This window comes from Rosa chinensis, chromosome 7, assembly GCF_002994745.2.
Source record: "Rosa chinensis cultivar Old Blush chromosome 7, RchiOBHm-V2, whole genome shotgun sequence".
NCBI lineage: Eukaryota > Viridiplantae > Streptophyta > Magnoliopsida > Rosales > Rosaceae > Rosa > Rosa chinensis.
Genome location: NC_037094.1, coordinates 8,686,499 through 8,708,994, shown reverse-complemented (window position 1 = coordinate 8,708,994; position 22,496 = coordinate 8,686,499). Strand labels below are relative to the sequence as shown.

The 22,496-nt window shown below is 40.1% G+C and overlaps 3 protein-coding genes and 1 long non-coding RNA gene across 4 annotated transcripts; 2 read left to right on the top strand and 2 right to left on the bottom strand.

Annotated features, from left to right (window-relative positions):
- Positions 1-2,784: 2,784 nt before the first annotated feature.
- LOC112176693 (bidirectional sugar transporter SWEET14-like) lies at positions 2,785-4,473 on the bottom strand. The gene is given in 6 exon segments (XM_040512215.1): positions 2,785-3,252; positions 3,367-3,769; positions 3,867-4,045; positions 4,048-4,076; positions 4,181-4,217; positions 4,303-4,473. Coding segments are annotated over 5 exon segments (462 nt in total). The 5' UTR covers positions 4,346-4,473; the 3' UTR covers positions 2,785-3,252; positions 3,367-3,595.
- On the bottom strand, positions 2,959-3,411 carry LOC121048888 (bidirectional sugar transporter SWEET10-like). The gene is made up of 2 exons (XM_040511307.1): positions 3,367-3,411; positions 2,959-3,252 (listed from the first exon to the last, which is right to left on the bottom strand). Exons 1-2 carry the CDS (start codon positions 3,409-3,411, stop codon positions 2,959-2,961), a joined length of 339 nt encoding a protein of 112 aa, XP_040367241.1.
- A 1,120-nt stretch (positions 4,474-5,593) lies between the features above and the next one.
- Positions 5,594-10,466, top strand: LOC121050593. Its single transcript, XM_040511306.1, has 3 exons — positions 5,594-6,785; positions 7,106-7,152; positions 10,392-10,466. The coding sequence occupies exons 1-3, from the start codon at positions 5,756-5,758 to the stop codon at positions 10,464-10,466; spliced, it is 1,152 nt and encodes a 383-aa protein (XP_040367240.1). The 5' UTR covers positions 5,594-5,755.
- Positions 10,467-11,623: 1,157 nt separating this feature from the next.
- Positions 11,624-17,394, top strand: LOC121050851. Its single transcript, XR_005804204.1, has 2 exons — positions 11,624-15,213; positions 15,588-17,394. It is a non-coding gene; the product is annotated as an uncharacterized LOC121050851 (long non-coding RNA).
- Positions 17,395-22,496: the final 5,102 nt, after the last annotated feature.

The window sequence follows — 22,496 nt, the reverse complement described above, 5'->3', positions numbered from 1 at the left end:
AAGTTGAACATATATATTTATGGATTAGATTTGAGATAGTATGGACTATCCACCAAGAAATATGTAAATATGTTGCTGATTGAGTACCACATTGAGATTTCTAGATCCTGTAAATCGATTTTTCTCTAGGCTTCGGCCCCATTAAAAAAAAAGTATCATACCAATTGATTTCTTACTTGGGAGAATATTCTTCTATGGAATTTGCAAACTTTAGACACATAATTATATGTCTGATTTCTTCAAATGTATTACCTAGGTAGCATGACATGGGAAGGTGGGTCTAGGGGTGGGCGTCCAGACCCGAAAGACCGAAGACCCGACCCGGACCGAGCAAAAAAGCCCGATTCGGTTCGGTTTTAGTATGGAAAATATCGGTTCGGTGCAAAGCCCGACCCGAATGTATATTTTCGGTTCGGTCTCGGGTTTCAAATATTAGGAGACCGAAAGCCCGACCCGACCCGATTTCTCTTCCATCCCAGCAAAACCATCTCAGCCTCTCACTTTCCTCCCAAGCCAGCTCCTCCTCTCCACCTAAACCTCCATAGACCGTAGCCGACCTCTCGGATTCCTAGAATCCTCCTCCTCCCGCTCAAAGAAGTTAAGAAGCTACCCCAAATCGTCGACTGGACCTGCATATTCAGCAACCCGTCCACTGCAAATCATCACCTCGTTCCAAATCGGCTTAAGGAAGCTCCCTAGCTCACCATCACGACGAGGAGTATTGAAGCTGAAAAGGAGAGGGCTCGCCGTTTTGCCCACATCGAAACCCAATCTGCAAGAAGAAGAAGAACAAGAAGAGGAGGAGAGGAGGGGTCAGATTTTCGTTTCAAATGGGGAGGGGTCTGTTTTTATTTCCACACCTATCAACTCTTTTACTAAAAGCTTATTCTATAGTACCACACCTCATCTCTGTCTCCACGTTATTGGAGCCTCACTTCCCAAGCATTAAAGAATAGAAAAGCTGCTGCTGGTACCAAGGAGAAGAAGAGAAAGGACCGGATGCAAGGGAGGAAAAGAAAAGAAAATAAAAGAAAGGACAAAAGTTGTCTCCCACCAAGAAAAATTGTCTCCACTTTCTTTGTCTCCACCACCAAAAAAAGTTTCCTATGATGAAATAAATATAAATTTTGCAGATAAAGTATCAAGAGAGTCTCATGCTATGGTGGTTGGGAGTAAGGCTTTCATGTAGGAGGTCGGGGGTTCAAACCTCGCCTCTTACTGAATTTTGTGATATTTTGCATATTACTGGACTGAGAGATGGGAAACTCGATTTTGGGCCCGAAAAACCCGAAGACCGAACCGGCCCGTTAGGGATCGGTTTCTGTCGGTTTTCAGTTTTGAAAAAGCCCGAACCGGCCCGAACCGATTATTTCGGGTTCGGTCTCGGTTTTACTAAATTTCAGGCCCGGCCCGACCCGAGCCCAGGCCTAGGTGGGTCCATTTAGCTTAGCTTGGTGTACTCTTTCGAGTCATTCAACACTAGCAAGATAGCTGTAGAGATTCTCCACTACTTGGATTTAGGACGACTAATTTTTGTTTGAATTTTGGTGTAATATGCAGGATCTTTACATCAACCCTTCACATAAACTTTCTATTTGGAAAAAAATTTATTTCTCAGTTTCTATGATATAGGATGGTTTTTAACCAGTCAATCCTAAACCTAGCTAGTATGTTATTTGTTCAAATTGGATGTTTGGATGCTAAATATTAAGCTAGAGCATAGATGATACTATATTGATGTGTTTAACTATCTAGTTGGATTACTCAAGAATATATAGTTTGATTAGCTCTACAGTCAGCACTCAGTTGTCTAATAAGTACGTTATTATAATCTTGATTGTGGAAAGTCATTGAGACAGAAGTCTTCATCGATCCAATTCCCTTCTTATGACTTTGTTGATTTGCAAGGTGAGTGTGAGGCTGCACCACCACCTGTATGTTTCTCTCTATTACATTCAGTCATTCACTCCATCTAAAAGAGAGTTTCTAAAGAAGCTGGCTTTCTTCAGATTGGCAAAAATTAAGTCTCTAATGTGGATAAGACTTGAAAGAAGAAAATTCTCAGTGCAATTTTTAGTTTATGTTGCATCCAGGCCCTTTTCTAGTTACTGTCCTTTTCATATGCTTTTTTTTTTTGGGTGAATTTCTTTTTCATATGCTAGCTAGATCGCTTATCATGTAATAGTGACAGTTATAGACTAAATAACAAACGAGCTGTTCTCCAAAACTTTCTTCCCCCCAAAATTACTCTTTTAGTCTCTAAGTACTTTGCAACTTGTTATATATATATATATATAGCCATGCCAAATTAAGTTTTCTCAGCTTAATTGTTTTGGTTTTTCTGGCATATCTCAACTTTAATTTAAATGATCCCCAAAGACAAACATAAAGAGAGTCATAAAATATAGAAAATATAGCATGTACGTACTTAACTAATTAATTTTCTTGCCATTGAAACTTAACTTATAGCTTAGTACACAATAAATTAAATATACTTCAGTTCAGCTCTAAGGAAGACATGGACGATGCCTCCACTAAAGTCTAGTTTATAATAACAATTTAATGAAGGAATTGACATGCATGCACCATGTTCCTAGAGCTATTATCCGTACCCTTGTCTAAAGGTTAATTGGGTGTTAAAGTAGGGTTTAATTGTCAATTAGGGGTGCTAATGTCATGGGAAGTCTCTTGTACTATATGTCCCTCTAATAATGATCTGAGTCTCTTTCCATGTCCCTCTAACAATTTAATTATGCACCATGTCCCTCTAAACAGAGACTCAGATCATTATTAGAGGGACATATAGTACAAGAGACTTCCCATAACATTAGCACCCCTAATTGACAATTAAACCCTACTTTAACACCCAATTAACCTTTAGACAAGGGTACGGATAATAGCTCTAGGAACATGGTGCATGCATGTCAATTCCTTCATTAATTAAATTGTTATTATAAACTAGACTTTAGTGGTGGCATCGTCCATGTCTTCCTTGGTTTCTTCGGTCTTGATTTCCTTGATAATATTATTTGGGTCAAGTACTACTTCAATGAGGTTAATGTCATTTGGCTGAAGAACCACTGGGGTTAGGTGTGGACACACCATGGTGCTGATATTCAGCACCTCAGTAATATCGTCTGATAGCTCCTGAACCTTGCTTGGCTCCTCCAGAAGTACTTTCTTGGCATTCTTGTACACTATGTATAGCACCATTTGCACAATCCCAAAGATGACCCCCAGTATGTTTGGAAACTGCATAGATAAATATTTATCTAATATTATTAAACATAGATCCAGCATAAAGAAACAAAGAGATGAAAAAAGATTATTATAAGATATTAATATATGCCTGAAATAATTACTTACAGCTATGTTGTAGTCCTTGAGCAGAAAACCATAGAAGAACCTCATGACTGCACCCAATGTCAGGAAAAATGAAAGAAGAAATGGCATGAACTCAACACCCTACGGCCGTATCACTTTTTTCTCCAGTTTTAATCATGACCAACAAGTTAATTAACCGAAATATATGAAGAAGCTAGAACACCAATATATAGTTGATGTAGCTAGCTAGCTAGGTTTAGCCCTTGTCTAACTAGGTGCTTACCGAGATGCATAGAGGTGCAGCAAACACGGTTTGATTGAAGACAAGACAGATCCAGCCCACAACCTTGAGACGCTTTTCACCTTTCGTACGAAAGAGAGTCAGCACAGTCATCAAGCCATATCCGAACACGTTGAGCAACAGCAGAAGTTTCAAAGTTGAGATCTGCAAGTTTTAGAAAACTTGAATCAGATAAGGTGACAAGATTAATAAAATGGTCGAGAGCGTTTGGTTAATATTATTTTGATAATCGAATACGTACCCTGGCCATCTTGGGGGCATAAAAAAGGAAAATAGCAAGGTAGGCAGTCTCAATGACGCAGCCAACAGAGTTGATAGTGATGAGCAATGTGGCGTCCTGTTTGAGCAGCGCATAGTAAATCCACAGCATGCAGCTGAAGAGTGCCACCACATATGGCAGTGCTTGAAACCCTTCCGTTGTTTTTTCTTGTAAATTGTATAAAAGGTTGGCCTGCATGCAATAACACCACAACACCAATATGAATTTTTTTGGACATTATTAATGATATGCCGAAAAATTAAAGGTTGTGCATGCAACGAACAAAAACCACTTACATTGGATCAAGGAAAACCATAAAGGAGATGATGTTGCCTAGAGAAAAAGAATTGAGCAAGTGCATTAGTTTCTAATGAATTAATTAATGGGTGAAGAAGGCCGTAGTAGAGCTTGTATATACCTAAGAGGCCAAAAGCCAAAGTCAATGGTTGATGAATGGCCATGTCTTTAGCTTTGATCACAACAGAAACAACCTGAACCCTCTCTCTCTCTTTTCTCTCACTCTAATATCTCTTGCTCTGAAGCAGTACGTGATATTAGATGTAGTAGCTAGAGAGATGTTTCTCAGTATTTCACTTGTATGCTTAGAAGCAAAGGGCTAGGGATATATATATATATATATATATAAGGGGCTGGGGGGAGGATGGTCACCAATCAACCTGAATCAACTTGCATGCAAGTTAAAAATGTGAAGCATTATTTCAATATGTTACTCACTTACTCCTGGGCTATTCCTGGCTTTCCAGTTGTTCATGTTAGCGTGAGGGAAACATGGAAACCACAAAACATGGAAAAGTGAAAGTAGAAAAGTGAAAGTGATTTACCTGCCTATTTTCCGGATCATTGTCTATTACCTCCACTATTAGATTAGCATGCACTATGTATATAATTGACTCTTCTGAGTAAGAGCTTGTAAGGAAGATATGAATTCAGTCTTCTTCTGTTAAACATCAATACAAATTATTCTCTCAATTCTTCTGTTATCTTTGACTTGGTATCAGAGCAAAGATCCGAGGACTTTGTCTCTTGTCCGTTCAAGAACGATCTGACCATCTTCTTCTTGGACTTCGACGATTATCAGTCAGCCTTCTTCAACGCCAGACCAGCCACCTCCACAGATCAGACCAGATATTCTCCTGCAATCATTCATCAATTGATTCCGGTTGCTTCTGACCTCCTGCAAGTCACCTGCAAGAGCAGGTTCAGTTCATCCTCTTCGGCGTCATCTTCAGATCGTCCTCGTCTACCTCTAGTTCACCTCAGACCACTCCAGATCACCGGCCGGCGATCACAGCGACCTCGGACCTGCCCTCCCTGTCGAATCAACCGCGAACCTGCACTTCGACGACCCAGATTACCGGGACGCAGACGCCGCCGGACTTTCATCCATCGAAACCCGACCCCAGACCACCATCAGCGACGTAGCAGCACCCACTGCAGCACAGCCTCGACCTGGAACCTGCAGACCAGACCCGACCTCGACTCGTTCTTCTTCAGACTCCGCCGTCACCCAGCGCTTGACGCCGACGACGAACCGGAAAACCCGATCCAGACCTGACGCAGGCGGACTCGACTCGTTCTTCTCCCTGATTGTCCGGAAGACTCGGCTCGTTCTTCTTCCGGAAAACCCGATCCAGACCTGACGCAGGAGGTATTTCTTCCTGATCCAATTGTCCGGCCTGACCCGCTTCTTCTGTATTTTCCGCCAACGTCGATCTCAGTTCAGATCGGCTCCATTCCCAGACCTGCAAACCTCGCAGACGGAGCAATTAAAGCAAATTTTTGGAGCCTTCTGTTTGTCTTATTTCCGCTGCCTAATTTGAGATTTGTCTACATTGTTGGTGCTTATTTCAATGGGAGAAACGAAAGAAGATCAGAGTTCCAATTCCAAGATCAACGAGGTCCAAAAAATTGAGGTTTCCGTCCGAAGTTCAGACGGTGTTTCTTTTGGGGGTCCGAAACTCAATGGTACCAACTTTCGAACGTGGAAGAAGATTATGTCTGTCCAGCTTCGTGGCATTCACAAGATGGGGCATGTGACTGGAACAACCAAAGCTCCTAGTGAAGAGGATGTGGATGGCTATACTAAGTGGGAGGATGATGATGGATCTGTGATGGCGATCTTATTCAAAGCTATGACTGAAGATGTGCTACAGTTGGTAGAAGGGTGTGAGACTGCGGAAGCAATATGGAAGACATTAGGGGATCTGTATACAAATGAGTCTGATTTTATACAGGTTCATGAATTGATGTGCAAAGCTGCTAATATGCAACAGAATGGGCAACAAGTAGCTGTGTATTTCACCAAGCTAAAGAATGTATGGGCTGAAATTGATCAAAAGCGTCCTTGCAAGATCAAGAATCAGGAAGATCTTGTGTGGTACCAGAAGGAAAAAGAACTTGAAAGAGTGCATGTATTCTTGAGAGGGCTTGATGATAAGCATAGCAATGCCAAAGGAGAATTGCTCAGAATGACAGACCCTCCTAGCCTAAACACAGCTTTTACATACATCCGCAAGGATGAATCTCAACAGGACAGTATCAAACATGCACAGGTTGAAGTGTCTAGCCTAGCCATTCAAGCAAAATCACCAGCACCATTTCTCCAACAACAGAGATCAATCCCACTTTATCAGCAAGGACCTCCACCAGGCTTTCCTAATCGCCCTCGTCCACAATGCGCTTATTGCAATGAGGTTGGGCATGTTCGAGAGACTTGCTGGAAACTGAACCCGCACCTCAAACCTAAAAAGCAAGGTTATCATCCTAAGGCAAAAGCAGCTGCTGTTCAATTGGTCCAAGAACCAGATTTCTATGGAGTGGCTGGACAGGATCATCATGCAGCAGGTGGGGCTACTCCTACAGCCTCTATAGCTGGTCGGGGTAAGATTGGTATGGCTTTAAAGGTTTCTAACTTTGTTGGTTCTGATACATGGATTATTGATTCTGGTGCCTCCGATCATATGACTTATGATAAATCATATTTTAATGAATTGTCTTCCCCTTCAGTGTCCTATGTCACCAATGCCAATGGTGAGGCTTTTCCTGTGTTAGGGTCAGGGAGAGTGCGTATTACTCCCACTTTAGAACTTCATAATGTGTTATACGTGCCTGACTTGTCTCATCACTTGATATCTGTTCCACAGTTGAATACTGAGTCTAAATGTTCCGTAACCTTTTATCCTATGTATGTGATTTTTCAGGATCTTCTCACCAGGGAGTTAATCGGTCGGGGGTATCTGAGGGGCAGGTTGTTCCATCTGGATCAGACATACGCAGGGGAGAAACCAGGAGCACAGTCCCGCGCCGCTTTGACTTCGAATTCTGATAAGCTAAGTGAAATTTGGTTGTGGCATCGCCGTTTAGGGCATCCATCTTTTAGTCTTATGAGAAAAACCATGCCTACTCTGTTTATTGGTGTGGATGAGTCTGTTTTACATTGTGAAACATGTGTTTTGGCCAAAAGTCATCGTGCAACTTATTCTCCTAGTGTTTCTAATAAAAGTGTTATTCCTTTTGAGTTGATTCACTCTGATGTTTGGGGACCTTCTCGAGAACCCACTGTGTTCGGTATGAGATATTTTGTGTTATTTATTGATGATTGTACGAGATTGTCATGGGTTGCTCTTCTTAAAACCAAAGATGAAGTATTTCCCGCTTTTCAAACTTTTCGTACTCTTGTTCAAACACAATACCATAGCACCATTAAAGTCTTTCGTTCTGACAATGGGGGGAATATGTTAATCATGTTTTCCAAGAGTTTTTCAAAACCCATGGGATTGTTCACCAAACCACATGTCCACAAACACCAGAACAAAATGGAGTGTCTGAAAGGAAAAATCGTCATTTACTTGATATGGCTCGTGCCCTTCTCTTTAGTGCTCATATGCCTAAGTATCTTTGGGGCGATGCTGTATATGCTTCCTCCCATCTTATCAATCGTCTTCCATCGAGTGTCCTTCAGGGAAGAATTCCATTTGAGGTTCTTGCATCTCATGTCTCCTTACCTTCATTTCATAACCTTCCAGCTCGTGTCTTTGGTTGTGTTGCGTTTGTCCATATTCCTAAAAACCAGCGGTCTAAGTTGGATGCCCGAGCGCTTAAGTGTGCGTTTGTGGGCTATGGGGGTTATCAGAAAGGGTACAAGTGCTATCATCCACCAACCAGAAAATACTATGTCACTATGGATGTTACTTTCTTTGAGGACATGAGTTATTTTTCCTCCTCGGATACAGCTCTTCAGGGGGAGAATTCATATTTTGAAGAGTTGTATCATGGAGAGGGGGAGGAATCAGGAAGCGGAGAAGGAGTCGCACATGCAGGAGGTATTTTGACTGATCCAATTGAAAGCAACAGCTCATCACCACCTCCAGAAGCAGAAGCTCCAGAAGCAGAAGCTCCTACCATCACTTCTACCCCTGACCCACAACTCCCTGGTACTGAAGATCACCCATTTGAGGTATGTCCATCCACTGGTACTAGCAATAGTGAGTCTAATGTTGAGCAATATGTGTTACCAAATAGAACCACTCGAGGTCAATCAGTCAAAAGATATGAACCTTCTCTTACTGCCAAATCAAAATACCCAGTAGCTAATTATATGTCCACTAGGAGGTTGTCTAAGTCATATGAATCATTTGTGAATCAAATATCTGTTGTATCAGTACCTAACAGAGTACAGGATGCATTGGGGGATCCAAAGTGGAGGAAGGCAATGGAGGAAGAGATGGAGGCATTGCAGAAGAACAATACTTGGCAACTTGTGCCGTCACCAGAAGGCAAGAAGGCTGTCGGTTGTCGTTGGGTGTTTACTGTGAAACATAATGCAGATGGATCAGTAAGCCGGTACAAAGCACGCCTTGTAGCAAAGGGGTTTACTCAGACGTATGGTATAGACTACGATGAAACGTTTGCTCCTGTTGCCAAGATGAACACTATTCGGGTTCTGCTCTCATTGGCTGCTAGTTTAAACTGGCCACTCCGACAATTTGATGTTAAGAATGCATTTCTTCATGGAGAGTTAGCCGAGGAAGTGTACATGAGCCTTCCACCTGGGTATGTAGTTGCTTCTCCTGGTGATTTTGTATGCAAGTTGAGAAAGTCTTTGTATGGTCTCAAACAATCGCCTCGTGCTTGGTTTGGGAGATTTTCACAATTCATGCGGAAGGTTGGTTATAAACAGAGCAACTCAGATCATACCTTATTCCTCAAGCATCAACAAGGGAAGATAACAGCTCTAATTATTTATGTGGATGATATGGTAATCACCGGTAATGATATTGTTGAGATGGATAGACTGCAGAGACAGCTAGCCTCCGAGTTTGAGATGAAGGACTTGGGTGAACTTAAGTACTTCTTAGGAATTGAGGTAGCCAGGGGGAGAGAAGGGATCTACCTGTGCCAGAGGAAGTACGTTCTTGACTTGCTAACAGAAACAGGTTTGTTGGATTGTAGACCTATTGATACTCCTATTGAGCAGAATCATTGCTTAGCTGAGTATCCAGATCAGGTACCTACTGATCGAGCTCGCTACCAGAGGTTAGTTGGGCGCTTGATTTATTTGGCTCATACTAGACCAGATGTTGCATATGCAGTGAGTGTGGTGAGTCAGTTCATGCATAACCCAAGTGAGAGTCACATGGATGCAGTTATGAGAATTTTAAAGTACCTGAAGTCAGCGCCAGGAAGAGGAGTTTTGTTCTCTAAACACAACAACATCCTTGAGGTCTGTGGCTTTACAGATGCAGATTGGGCTGGAAATATTACAGACAGGAGGTCAACATCAGGTTACTTTACCTTTGTGGGAGGTAATTTGGTTACATGGAAGAGTAAGAAACAGAAAGTTGTGGCACGATCTAGTGCTGAGGCCGAGTATAGAGGTATGGCTCATGGAGTGTGTGAATTGTTGTGGCTGAGAAATCTGTTACATGATCTGGGTTTCAAACTCAAAAGTACTATGCGGTTGTATTGTGACAACAAGGCAGCCATTGACATATCACAGAATCCAGTACAACATGATCGTACTAAACATGTGGAGGTTGATCGTCACTTTATAAAGGAGAAGCTAGATGCCAAAATTATTAGCTTTCCTTTTGTTCCAACTGAAGAACAACTTGCAGATATACTTACCAAAGGAGTTTCCAGGAAGGTATTTTATGACTCACTAAGCAAGTTGGGCATGGTTGACGTGTATGCGCCAACTTGAGGGGGAGTGTTAGCGTGAGGGAAACATGGAAACCACAAAACATGGAAAAGTGAAAGTAGAAAAGTGAAAGTGATTTACCTGCCTATTTTCCGGATCATTGTCTATTACCTCCACTATTAGATTAGCATGCACTATGTATATAATTGACTCTTCTGAGTAAGAGCTTGTAAGGAAGATATGAATTCAGTCTTCTTCTGTTAAACATCAATACAAATTATTCTCTCAATTCTTCTGTTATCTTTGACTGTTCATTTGAGCTTTTTGAGTTTACATAATCCATACAGCTTGTAGCCCCCTATTGCCCTATATCTTCTCTATTTGTCACCTCGGCAAAAACCCCTTCCCACCAGTTGACCTAGTAGTTACCACTCCTAGTACTTTCACAACATTCGCGAGGTCCCACTATGCTTCCTTTCTGATAAGGCTTACAACTCATAGTTCTGTTCTAGGGACTTCCTCGCTCTTTCTAGGGTCTGGCTCCTCTACTTCATCAAACACCAAAGAGCTACTGACTAATCATTTTGTAAAGTTTGAATTACCTGTTAATTGATCCAAATTTAATCAAAACATAGATGTCAGCATTGTCGAAAAAAATCATCTACCATCCAATCCAATGTGGGATTCAATTGATTTTTCTTCCGTCTTTTGGTACAAATGAACTCAGATCGAGAGGTCTGAATTTGATACAACTTGTAAACTTTATCATTGAGCTACAAACCTCACCCCACATTCCCACAAATCAGTAAGCAAAGCATAGTCACTGAATGTGCTGCAAATTAATTAAGATGTTTTTATTTCCTTTTTCACGTAATTGTGTTGTTGACCTAGGTAGTCCTGCTACATGATGGTTGATCCTGATCTATCACCATCATTTTTTTAAAGCAAGGATGTAACACTGGATTCAAGTTACACTTGAAGCAACTTGCTCAGTACTTTTTAGGGTTTCAGAGGGATTTGAATCATTTGTTTCACTGAGAATCCCACTAGGTAACTTTTTGATGTGTAATCGCACTTGCTGGGCAGGGATATCCGGATCATGGCTCTCATTTGTCATAGAAAAGTAATCAAACGGTGGATATTGAAACTCATAATCAAGATGGATCCTTTGCTGTCTTGACGTAACAAGAAACAACTTTTCCAGTTGACTCTTTTTACCTTATCGAGTTACAGCCGCCATACCCAATCGCCGAAACCCTAATCCTGTATTCTATATATTCCTGTGTCCATATGGTTTTACCATTATTCTTGAAAGTTAATGAACATTGATCATCTAAAATAATCTCCATCAATCAAGAGAAGTCCAAGAGTTGCTAGAGTAATCTACAATATGATCTAGAATATTGTGCAAGAAGTTTCTAGAGTTATCATGTAAGTAAGTGTAGGAAGTCTCTAGAATTATCATGTAATTGTGATAAGGTTCTAAATTAATCATGGAAGTGTAATCAAGGTCTAGAATATCTAACAAGTCTAGGAAGGTCTAGAATGATCCATCAAGGTTTATAAATATGTGATGCACCCTTGTAATCAAAAATGTAAGAAAAAGAAAGAACAAGAAGCAAGTTAATTAAGCAATACAATTGAAAGTTCCATTCCCTCCTCTACTTCTCCTCAAAATCAAATCCTCCTAATATAGTTGTCCTAATCACATCTTCTCCCAACTTCTAGCTCCTAAATATCTTTCCCTAAACACATTGTTCCTAGCCCACTACTATCAAAAGCTTCCGCACCAAATTCCAATAGTGGTATCAAAGCCACAAATTCTAACAGTGGTATCAGAGCCACAAATTCTAATAGTGGTACCAGAGCTTGCTTCGATCAAATTTGGGGCGTTGATTTGTGTCTTCCTCCATGTCTACTTCCACCTCCAACCAAACATCAATTTCTCTTCCCATCTTCAAGGGAGAAAACTATGATTTTTGGAATATCAAGATGAGAACTTTCTTCATGTCTCAAGATCTATGGGACATAGTAGAGAAAAGATTCTCAACTTCAGAAAATGTGACAGTGGAGCAGTGGAGGCAAGAAAAGAAAGAAAAACTAAGAGATGCTAGTGCTCTTTTTTCCATTCAACAAGCGGTGAACGATACAAATTTTTCAAGAATCATGGGACCTACTACATCAAAAGAAGCTTGGAATCTACTAAATGAGGAGTTTCAAGGAACTGCAAAGGTACGTTCTGTCAAATTACAAACTATAAGGAGAGATTTAGAAAATTTGAAAATGAAAGATTCTGAGATCGTTAAAGATTACTATTACTAACTAAAGGAAATAGTAAATCAATTAAGAGCCTATGGTGAAAATATTAGTGAGACTAGAGTAGTTGAAAAAATAATCATTAGCCTCACTGAAAAATATGATCCAATAGTTATTGCCATCGAAAATTCTAAAGACATAACAACTCTTTTGGTGACAGAACTAATAGGCTCTTTAGAAGCTTATGAAAAAAGATTGAGTAGTCGGAATGAAACTCCTATAGAGAGTGCATTCCAGTCTAAACTCAACCTACGATCTCAGAGAAATAAAAAAGATGCAAAGTTGAAAGAATATTCTATAGGAGGACAAAGACCCAAAAATTGGGAAAATAAAAAAGATATAAAGAAGAAGAAAAATTATTCTCCGTGTGGAATTTGCCACAAAAATAATCATCGAGAAATAGACTATTGGTTTCGGGGAAAACCAAAATGCTGAAACTGCAACAAGTTTGATCATATCAAGGAAAACTGTTTCCTCAAGAAAAATCAGCGAGCAGATTTTTCAAAAGAAAATGAGCAAGATGAGAAGCTCTTTTATACATGTCACTCGACAATTGAAGAGAAAAATAAGAAGTGGTACGTGGATATATAGTGGCTGCAGCAATCACATGTCAGGAGACAAAACCATTTTCTCCAATTTTAATACTTAGAAAAAGTCTCAAGTGAAATTGAGAAATGGAGAAATGGTGAAGACAAAAGGAAAAGGTACGATTTCCATCCCGACTAATTTGGGAACTAAACATATTAATGATGTTATATTAGTTCCTAACTTGGACCATAATCTCCTAAGTGTCAGACAAATGATGGAAAATGGATATCCTATATATTTTTTCATGGAGACTTTTGTAAAATATATGATAAGAAAAGAAGGCTAATCTTCAAAATAAGGATGAAAAATGGAAATTTTCCCATCCAATGGCAACAAATGGCCATGAAAGCAGAAATCGAGAAGAAAAATATTGGCCTCGAGAAAAAGTAGCGGAGGACCCCACCACTTCAAGTAAATAAAGAAGGAAGTTCAAATCCTTCACAACCAAAAACTTGCAATGAAGAAGAAAGCCAGAGAAAGGCTATGGAAGAAGAAAGCCAAAGAAAGGCTATGGAAGACGAACACCTTCGCCAAACCACTTCCAAGATTGAGACTTGAATTACTACGAGATTGCTCGGAGTATCATAAAGGTGCATTAAGGAGGAGTGCTGAAAGTTAATGCACATTGATCATCTAAAATAATCTCCATCAATCAAGAGAAGTCTAAGAGTTGCTAGAGTAATCTAGAATATGATCTAGAATGAACATTTTAGCTAGTGCAAGAAGTTTCTAGAGTTATCATGTAAGTAGGTGTAGGAAGTCTCTAGAATTATCATGTAATTGTGACAAGGTTCTAAATTAATCATGGAATCAGTGTAATCAAGGTCTAGAATATCTAACAAGTCTAGGAAAGTCTAGAATGATCCATCAAGGTCTATAAATATGTGATGTACCCTTGTAATCAAGAATGTAAGAAAAAGAAAGAACAAGAAGCAAGTTAAGCAATACAATTGAAAGTTCCAATCCCTCCTCTACTTCTCCTCAAAATCATATCCTCCTAATATAGTTGTCCTAATCACATCTTCTCCCAACTTCTAGCTCCTAAGTATCTTTTCCTAAACACATTGTTCCTAGCCCACTACTATCAAAAGGTTATGCACTAAATTCCAATAGTAGTATCAAAGCCACAAATTCTAATAGTGGTATCAAAGCTACAAATTCTAACAATTATTACCAGGTCATGTGACAGACATTCCACCCATTTCATCTTTGGTAACAACTAAATAAGGTAAGCAAACCTTGTTAAGCAACTGTTGGTGCAGAAAAATTTCATAGACGAGTTTGACTCACCAATGAATGCGGACTGGAGCGGGAGTTGACCAGGTTTTGACCGTCGGCTCGAGGAGAATGGGGGGTACCTGCAGAAAACTCTCTGATGCCTACATTAGTACGTTTCTTAGTAGTGGAGTAGAGAGAATTGGAATTCGATGGATTACTTGGACGTCGAGCCTCCTTTATATAGGCGATGACTTACTTGGGGAACAAGCTGCCATTATTTTTGCTTTTATGGTTGCATTTATTTACACACTTATGATGACAATTATTGCTGCACTAATAACAGTTAATCATTGCATACTTACGACCGTCATTCATTGCATATTTATGATAGTATTCATTGCGCACTTATAATCATAATCATTGTGTGTAGTTATTGTCATAATAATTGCCGCATTCATGACTGAAATTTAACGTCATACTAACTACGGAGTTAATCACCTTAATTGCAAGCCCAACATAATTTGACCACTCCCACAATGCCCCCAAATTTTCTCTTTGAAAACTCGTCCTGAGGGGAAATTTCCATTCTCTGGCTGTTTCGAATGTTGCCTCGAATATTTCCTCGAGCTTTGGCTGTCTCGATTCTTTCCTCGAGCCCTGGCTGCCTCGATTCTTTCCTCAGGCCCTGGCCGTCCTGGCCACCCCGAATCTTTCCTAGGGCCCTGGCCGCCCTAAATCTTTCCTCGGGCCATGGCCACCTCGATTCTTTCCTCAGACCCTAGTCGCCTCGATTCTTTCCTCAAGGCGAAGATTCATTTTCAGCATGAGACATGGAATTGCCCCCATTTGCCTTTAAATCTGATCAACAACATTTTATTCCCACAGACGGCGCCACTTGTTGGTGACAAAAAATTCCGTAGAGGAGTCCGTAGAGGAGTTTGACTCACTAATTAATGCCAACTGGAGCGGGAGCTGACCGGGAACAATCGAGAAGCTTCCTTCGAGCGTTGACCTGGAGTTTGACCGTCGGCTCGAAGAGAATGGGAGGTACCTGCAGAAAACCCTCTGATGCCTAAGTCAGTACGTTTCCTAGTAGTAGAGTAGAGAGAATTGGAATTCGATGGATTACCTGGACGTCGAGCCTCCTTTATATAGGCGATGACTTACTTCGGGAACAAGCCGTCATTATTTCTGCTTTGATGGCTGCATTTATTTACACACTTATAATGACAATTATTGCTGCACTAATAACAGTTAATCATTGCGTACTTACTACCGTCATTCATTGCGTATTTATGATAGTCATTCATTGCGAACTTTTAATCATAATCATTGTGCGTAATTATTGTCGTAATAATTGCCGCATTCATGACTGAAATTTAACACTATACTAACTACGGAGTTAATCGCCTTAATTGCAGGCCCAGCAGAATTTGACCACTCCCACAACAACCCAATTAGCTCATCCAAAACTAAACATTAATCTTTGTATGGATCATAATCTTTTCATTCTTCCAAGTGACAGCTTAATTCAAGTATTAATATCAAGTCCTAAAGTTAGACAAAGTAACTCACTAGTACAAGTAGGAAATAAAAAAAACAACGTTGGTGCTTATGAAGTGGTGTTGAGCATCCAGATGTAATTTACTATATACTATTTGTGGGTTCATTGTTCATCAACTTAGTAACAGTATCGGCTTGAGCCGATCCGATGAACAGTGGGAAGACCATTTTGCCCCTGCGCCTCTGGAATTTCACCTAATTACCCCGACAAGTGTTTACTAGCTGTGGCACCTTATGATTTTGGCTTGGCTACATGTTTACTCTGCAAAAAACAGAGATGGTGAGAGAGACGGACTCCGACTATTAGTCTTGACCTAATGATGGATGGGACTTTGTCTGTGTGTGTTTTTGTGTTCTCTGATTAGAGAAATAATCAAGAAAATGGAGAATGAACAACGAGAAGATTGAATTCGGAGGACTGTTTATGTGTCCGAGAAACAACTCGCAGTTCTACTCGTTACTTCTGGGCAGGTAATGTTGTTTTCTTTTGAAGAGATTTTCATTGCCTGATCAAAATTTCTGCTTTTGAACAATTGGCATTTTTTGTGGATGAAGGTTGTTGACTGTCGACTTTTGAACAATTGGCATTTTTATCAGAATTTGCTTTCCATTTATCGAGTTCTCTGATGGAGGTAGTGTAGGTTGCCCATATGCCGAGATTATATGGATGCATACATTTGAAGAATTATAAGTTACAGTTACGGTTTGCTAATCGTTATCTGTCTATTGATTTGTTTCTCATGGTTTTTGTGTAAGTAGAAGGTGCAAAGACTGCTTTGAGTCTTGCCGGGACAATACTTGGATGAGGGTTTTGCTTTCTAACACAGCTATTGCACATGTTAGCCCAATAGAGGTTCTTAAAGGTTTGACCCTTCGATTTTTCTTCTCAAGAATTTGATCTTAGGAAAATCAATTTGTCAAATTGTGTTTGTTTTTCTAGGGTGTGTGAAAGTAAGGTCAAATTGTGTTTGTTTTTCTAGGGTGTGAGAAAGTAAGAGTGAGTTTTGAATTGGAGGTGTATATTCTAATCATTTAACCTTACTTGAAATTATATTGAAAAACAAACTAAGTGAGCTATATATAGGTGGCTTGGAAAATTTGGTGAAAGAGACTCAAAGGGTACTGTACTGTACTGTATAAAAAATATTTCTTGAAATGCACTCATATGCTTCTTTTTTATCTTGCTTCCAGATATGGCTGCAATTTGCTTCGACCAGCAATGAAACAAATAATAATGAACTCAGAGTCATATATGTAAATTGAGTTTGGTCAGTTTAAATAACTCCAATTCAATTCTCTTTTCCTAACTTCATTTTTTGGAAAGGTCAATTCTATTTTATATACTTCTTCTGCTTTATTGGGCAGCAACATGGTTCCAAACTATCTGTTTCCAAACTTTGCAAATAGGTCAATCTTCACATTCCACTCCAGTTGTAAACCAGAGTTTGTTGTTGACGGAACTACATCAATTGAAAGGTACTGAATTTGGCTATTGATATGTCTCATGTTTATATCTTTGTTGTAGTTACAAACTATAGGAGGAACTCAAATGAGAATTCCCACTGCCTTTTTTTTTTTGGCTGAAACTATTCTTATATTTGATATGTCATTGTTCTAGATTGATTGTTGTCCACTTTATTAAAGGCGTCTCTTTCTCTTCTTTAATTTTGTGATTGTTATTTAGTTATTCATATTTGTAACGTACAGATACCTTTGTTATTTAATGTTGGAATTGACATCTTTAGCTCCAATATGCATGATCACATAAACATATTGCAGTTGAAGTTGTTCATAGCCACATAGAATGACTAGCACTAGCTAGCCGCTCGGATCGGATTTATTAGTTGGGACTGACGCTGATAAAGTTCTTTTACAAATACAGAGAGACATCAACCTGATAAACCATAATCTCTGGCAGCGGAAAGCCTTATCATTGGTAGACACTACCAGCAAAATTGTCTATACCCACTGATTGCAATCAGTAGGTATAACCTCTATTAGTTACTGATATCAGTATGGGAAGCCCAATACCTACCCCTACACTCACAGATGTTGTGTCTGTTCCATTTGATCCCGTGGTCTTTAGTCTCTCCCAACAGACAGAAAAATCAGTGTGGAATTTGTTGTGGGACCCACACTTATCTCACATGAGATGAATTTATAAATTAAATTCTTATATAAAATTTATCTTCAAAAAATCAGTGTGAACATTACAATAATCACACAGATAATTAAAATCTGTGTAAAGGCTTATGTTACAGTAAAAAAAAAAATACTACTGTAATCATACAATCGGCCGGCCGCCGCAACGCAGCCCAACGCCACAGCACCGACACACCACAAAGCCAACCACACGAGAACCTGGCCGGCGTCTGAGATCGAACTCCAAGAAGAATCGGAACCCCACTGGGTTCGTCACTTCCATGAAATCGAGAACCCAGCCACCTCCAAGCAACCATCCTTAGCCGAGAAACCTGCAAAAACAGGCAAATCGAGCCCTACAGGAAAATCGCACCATGCCAGAAGTCCATTCCAGCTCCCACCCACGATCGACAAAGAGAAGAATCAGATCTGTTAACTCAGCCACAATCCAAGCAGAAGCCACCAACTTCCATCCTTGAGCCAAACCCCAGCCATAGAGCCACGCCACAAGCCTTCGTTTTCATCCCCTCAAGCCATGGAGCTTCCGTTGAGGATGCGTGTTGTTTTCGATCTAGATCTGAAATCTATGAATAAAAATTAGCCAAGAAGAATCGGAACCCCACTGTTTTTTATCATGAATTTGTTTTTCCATGATCATGAATATCCTAAAACCTTTCATGAATACACCAACAAAAAACTTGAAATATACAATCCAAGGGTAAGGGAAGTGGAAAATAATACCTGAAATCTATGAATCAACTGAAATCATTCACAGTCTTATTCTTCATCATCTATGCAGCTCAAGAAATGAAAATAATGACAGAGAATAACAATGGCAAACTTCTGATCAATCTGGTAGTTTTAAGAAGTATAGCTACTGATATCCGTGTGAAATGCACTTCCAACTCTTACTGATGTCTGTGTGTATTTACCTCGGTAATCTACTATTGTCGCGTCAATTGTCATTCCAACTTTCACACGAACATCTGTATGAAAATTATACTCTCACACGGATATCAGTATGTTCATTATACACTGATATATGTGTGAGGCTCATTTCACACAGACATCTGTATCAAATTGTAATAGCTACTGAAGACCGTAGTTGTATAATACATATAAGAATAAAATAAAATCATGTTTAAATAATAAAATACTTTATTCACACTGAAATCTGTGTGAACTGATTTCCCCACGGACATCAGTGTGAAAGTATCTTAGATTTCACACTGAAATCTGTGTGAATTTTTATTTCACACGAATGTCTGTTGCTATTGGTATGTCATAAACTCATGTGGGTCCAACTCAACTGATTTTATACGGTTATCTGTATGTAATTGTCTTTCACACAGATATCCGTGGCTGAGAGAAATCTGTGTGACTAAAATCTGTGTGAGTTGCCCGTTTTGCTAGTAGTGAGAGGTATATGCTTATTTTGTCATTTATAATTATTGATCACTACATAAAAGTTTTGGAAACAAACGATCCTTAATAACAAATAGATAACAAAAATAACATGTTATAATGTGCACAATACAAGCTGTATATTATTATACATATGCTAAAGCTGGTCGCATTGTTTATCATTGTTCATAGGACAATGAAGTGACGATTTTGCTCCCAGCTTTTGACTGAAATTACAATTCTACCATATCCTTTTTCTTTTCTTTTTTTGTATAAGGGAGAACAATTCTATTATGTATTTGTAAATTTCTACAAATCATGAAAAAAAAATTATTGTTTGTTGTATCCCATTTGTTGCAAATCTATTATTAACAACAAAACAAATCATATTTGAAGTAGTGCCTATGTTTTTTATATTGCGAGTATTCATCTATTATCGCGGGTCTGTTAATGCTCAAAATACTGTCACTTTGGTATCGGCTTCCGGTAATTAGGACTAGAGTCCAATCTTCCGATATATGCCCCCGGCTATACATCTTTTGCACATGACATCATCAATAGAAACATTAGTTTGCCTATCTTCATGTCCAATTAAAAATTACATTGAGTTTGCATGCTCCATCTTTACTTGATCACGGCCACATACTCGTGTTGGCGACGCTAGCTGTCAATACCAATTATGTATAGCTTATCTTCGTTAAAGCACTAGCAAGGTGATAGTACAATGGGCTTGTACCCCCACTATCACTTTAATAGAACTTTTGTTTCAACTCAGCATATTATCTTATGAGTACTTGGAGCTACTGATTCACACATTAACTTGTGCAAAAATGAGCATATTCAACTACTTAAATTACATATCAAAGCAAGCATACACATTGCCGCTATGTATCTAATCATCTCACTTATGCCATATGATTAATACGTACACTCACATATAAATGATGCATTTGCACCATCACTACCATGTTTCAATTGTCATCACACATAATGAGAGTTTGTATGTTCCCCGCAAATTCGACATTCAAAATAGATATATATGCATGTTATTTGTCATCAAACACTACATTTGCTTACAATTTTATCAAAGTACATATGCAAATTATTGATGTTGATTTTACAAAAACACATATTAATCATCTATTTTGTTTCAAGGTAGTTCAACTATTTATACCGAGCATTCAACTATTTCCAAATGATACCTCAACTATGAGTTGATGTACATTATCGGAGCACTATATCCACCAAAGCATTGGAACGTCATGCTTGGACAACTCCAACATGATTTGGGTACTTATATCAATTCCAACTCTAACTTCAACTCACTCCAAATCAGCAAAAGATTATAAGTAACTATATCTTCCTTTCTTTACACTCTTTCAATTTGAGCTAGTGCCATGCCAATGCCATGCTTTTATAACTCTTAAGCATGCCTACAACGTACATTTTGTAGATTTGACAACACCTTCTAAGCCTTACATGCTAGATATGCCATGACTCACATATCGATCTCAATGATCTCTAAGCATGTTTCAATGCAAAAATATTATTTGTAACTTTACTACAAGTACATGCTATATACATGCAATGCTTCTATTTAAATGCAATCTAATTAAATAAACATGTGACACTTACTTAAACAAACTATGTCATGAAGCTTGTGACACTTGTGACTTAATTAAACATGCTCGGATAACGATTTGCTTGGGTTATGACTCACTTGGGTATCGAGCATGGCCACGACTTGCTTGGGCCACGCCTCGCATGCTCGCACAGCGCCTACCTGCTCAACTACACCCAACTTGCAAACATGTCCAACATGCTTTAGTTAAGTGCCAAGTTCACAAACGCTCCATACTATTTCACCGGGAGCTACTCCCAAATTTTTATTTGGACACCCATGACACTTGTCACTATCTATTGTGCATGTTACATGGCCATAAGATCCGCATAAAATTACTTGCTATGCTTATTTGTTCTTCATACAATTAAGCAAAATTTACATGTACACTATATGTAAACATATTGTACATGTCTAGCCTCTGGGCGCCATATTTTGTCAAACTCTCCCCACGGGAAAAAGACCTAAACAAGTCTAGACTCTACGAGTCTGTGGTCCACGACTAACCGCCAAGCGGTAAGGCAAACTCCTCATAATGATGATGACCGCTACGCGGCATTGCAGTCAAGATTTTCACCTTCGGGAAAGAGTAAAGGGACCGGTTAACGTAGCCTACGGCAGCCATTGATCTGGCAGTTAACCCCCAACGCTTGGGTATCAAAGGATTAGGTTCGCTACCTAACACCCGCACTTACACTAATTATGCTCGTTATACAGCACAAAGCCACGCTTTAGTATCAACCCCGTAAGAAAACCCTCCTTGACTAGGGACTTCGGGGACTTGTACATACAGCTCAGCATAATTAGCAGCGGTTATGCTCATGCCTCAGGGCATCACTTTCGAACTACCTGTTAATGCCTCATGACATCCCCGAGCTTTCATGCTCAAACCTTCAAGGCAACCCCGAGTTTTCACACTCACGCCTTCGCAGCAACCTCGAGCTTCATCCTCATGCCTTCCCAGCAACCCCGAACTTTCACCCTCACGCCTTCGTGGCAACGCCGAGCTTCACTCTCATGCCTTCCCTGCAACCCCGAGCTTTCATGCTCACGACTTAGCGGCAACCCCTAGCTTTCACTCTTACGCCTTCACGGCACCCCCGAGCTTCCTGCTCACGAGCTTTAACGCTCACACCTTCCGGGCACTCTCGAGCTTCCTGCTCACGAGCTCTAATGCTCACACCTTCGCGGCACCCCCGAGCTTCACGTTCACACCCCCATGGTACCCCCGATCTCTAACGCTCACGCCTCCACCGCACCCCCGAGCTTAACGCTCACACCTTCCCAAGCTTCCCACTCACAAGCTCTAACACTCACTCCTCCGCGATACCCCTAAGCTCTAACGCTTAAGCATTCCCGGCACTCCCGAGCTTCCTGCTCCCTAGCTCTAATGCTCATGCCTCTGCGGCACCCCCAAACTTCAAGCTCAAACCTTCACGGTACCCCCGAGCTTCCCGCTCACGCCTTCTTGGCACCCCTGAGCTTCACGCTCACGCCTTACCGACACCCCCAAGCTTCCCGCTCACGCCTTACCGACACCCCCAAGCTTCCCGCTCACGCCTTCCCAGCACCCCCGAGCTTCACGCTCACACCTTCCAGG

Coding starts and splice junctions, on each gene's coding strand:
- LOC121048888 (XM_040511307.1), bottom strand. CDS start 3,411: ATGAGGTTCTTCTATGGTTTTCTGCTCAAGGACTACAACATAGCT. Junction 3,253..3,366: donor TCAAGGACTACAACATAGCT/GTAAGTAATTAT, acceptor TTATCTATGCAG/TTTCCAAACATACTGGGGGT.
- LOC121050593 (XM_040511306.1), top strand. CDS start 5,756: ATGGGAGAAACGAAAGAAGATCAGAGTTCCAATTCCAAGATCAACGAG. Junction 6,786..7,105: donor AGCCTCTATAGCTGGTCGGG/GTAAGATTGGTA, acceptor GTGATTTTTCAG/GATCTTCTCACCAGGGAGTT. Junction 7,153..10,391: donor CGGGGGTATCTGAGGGGCAG/GTTGTTCCATCT, acceptor TAATCCATACAG/CTTGTAGCCCCCTATTGCCC.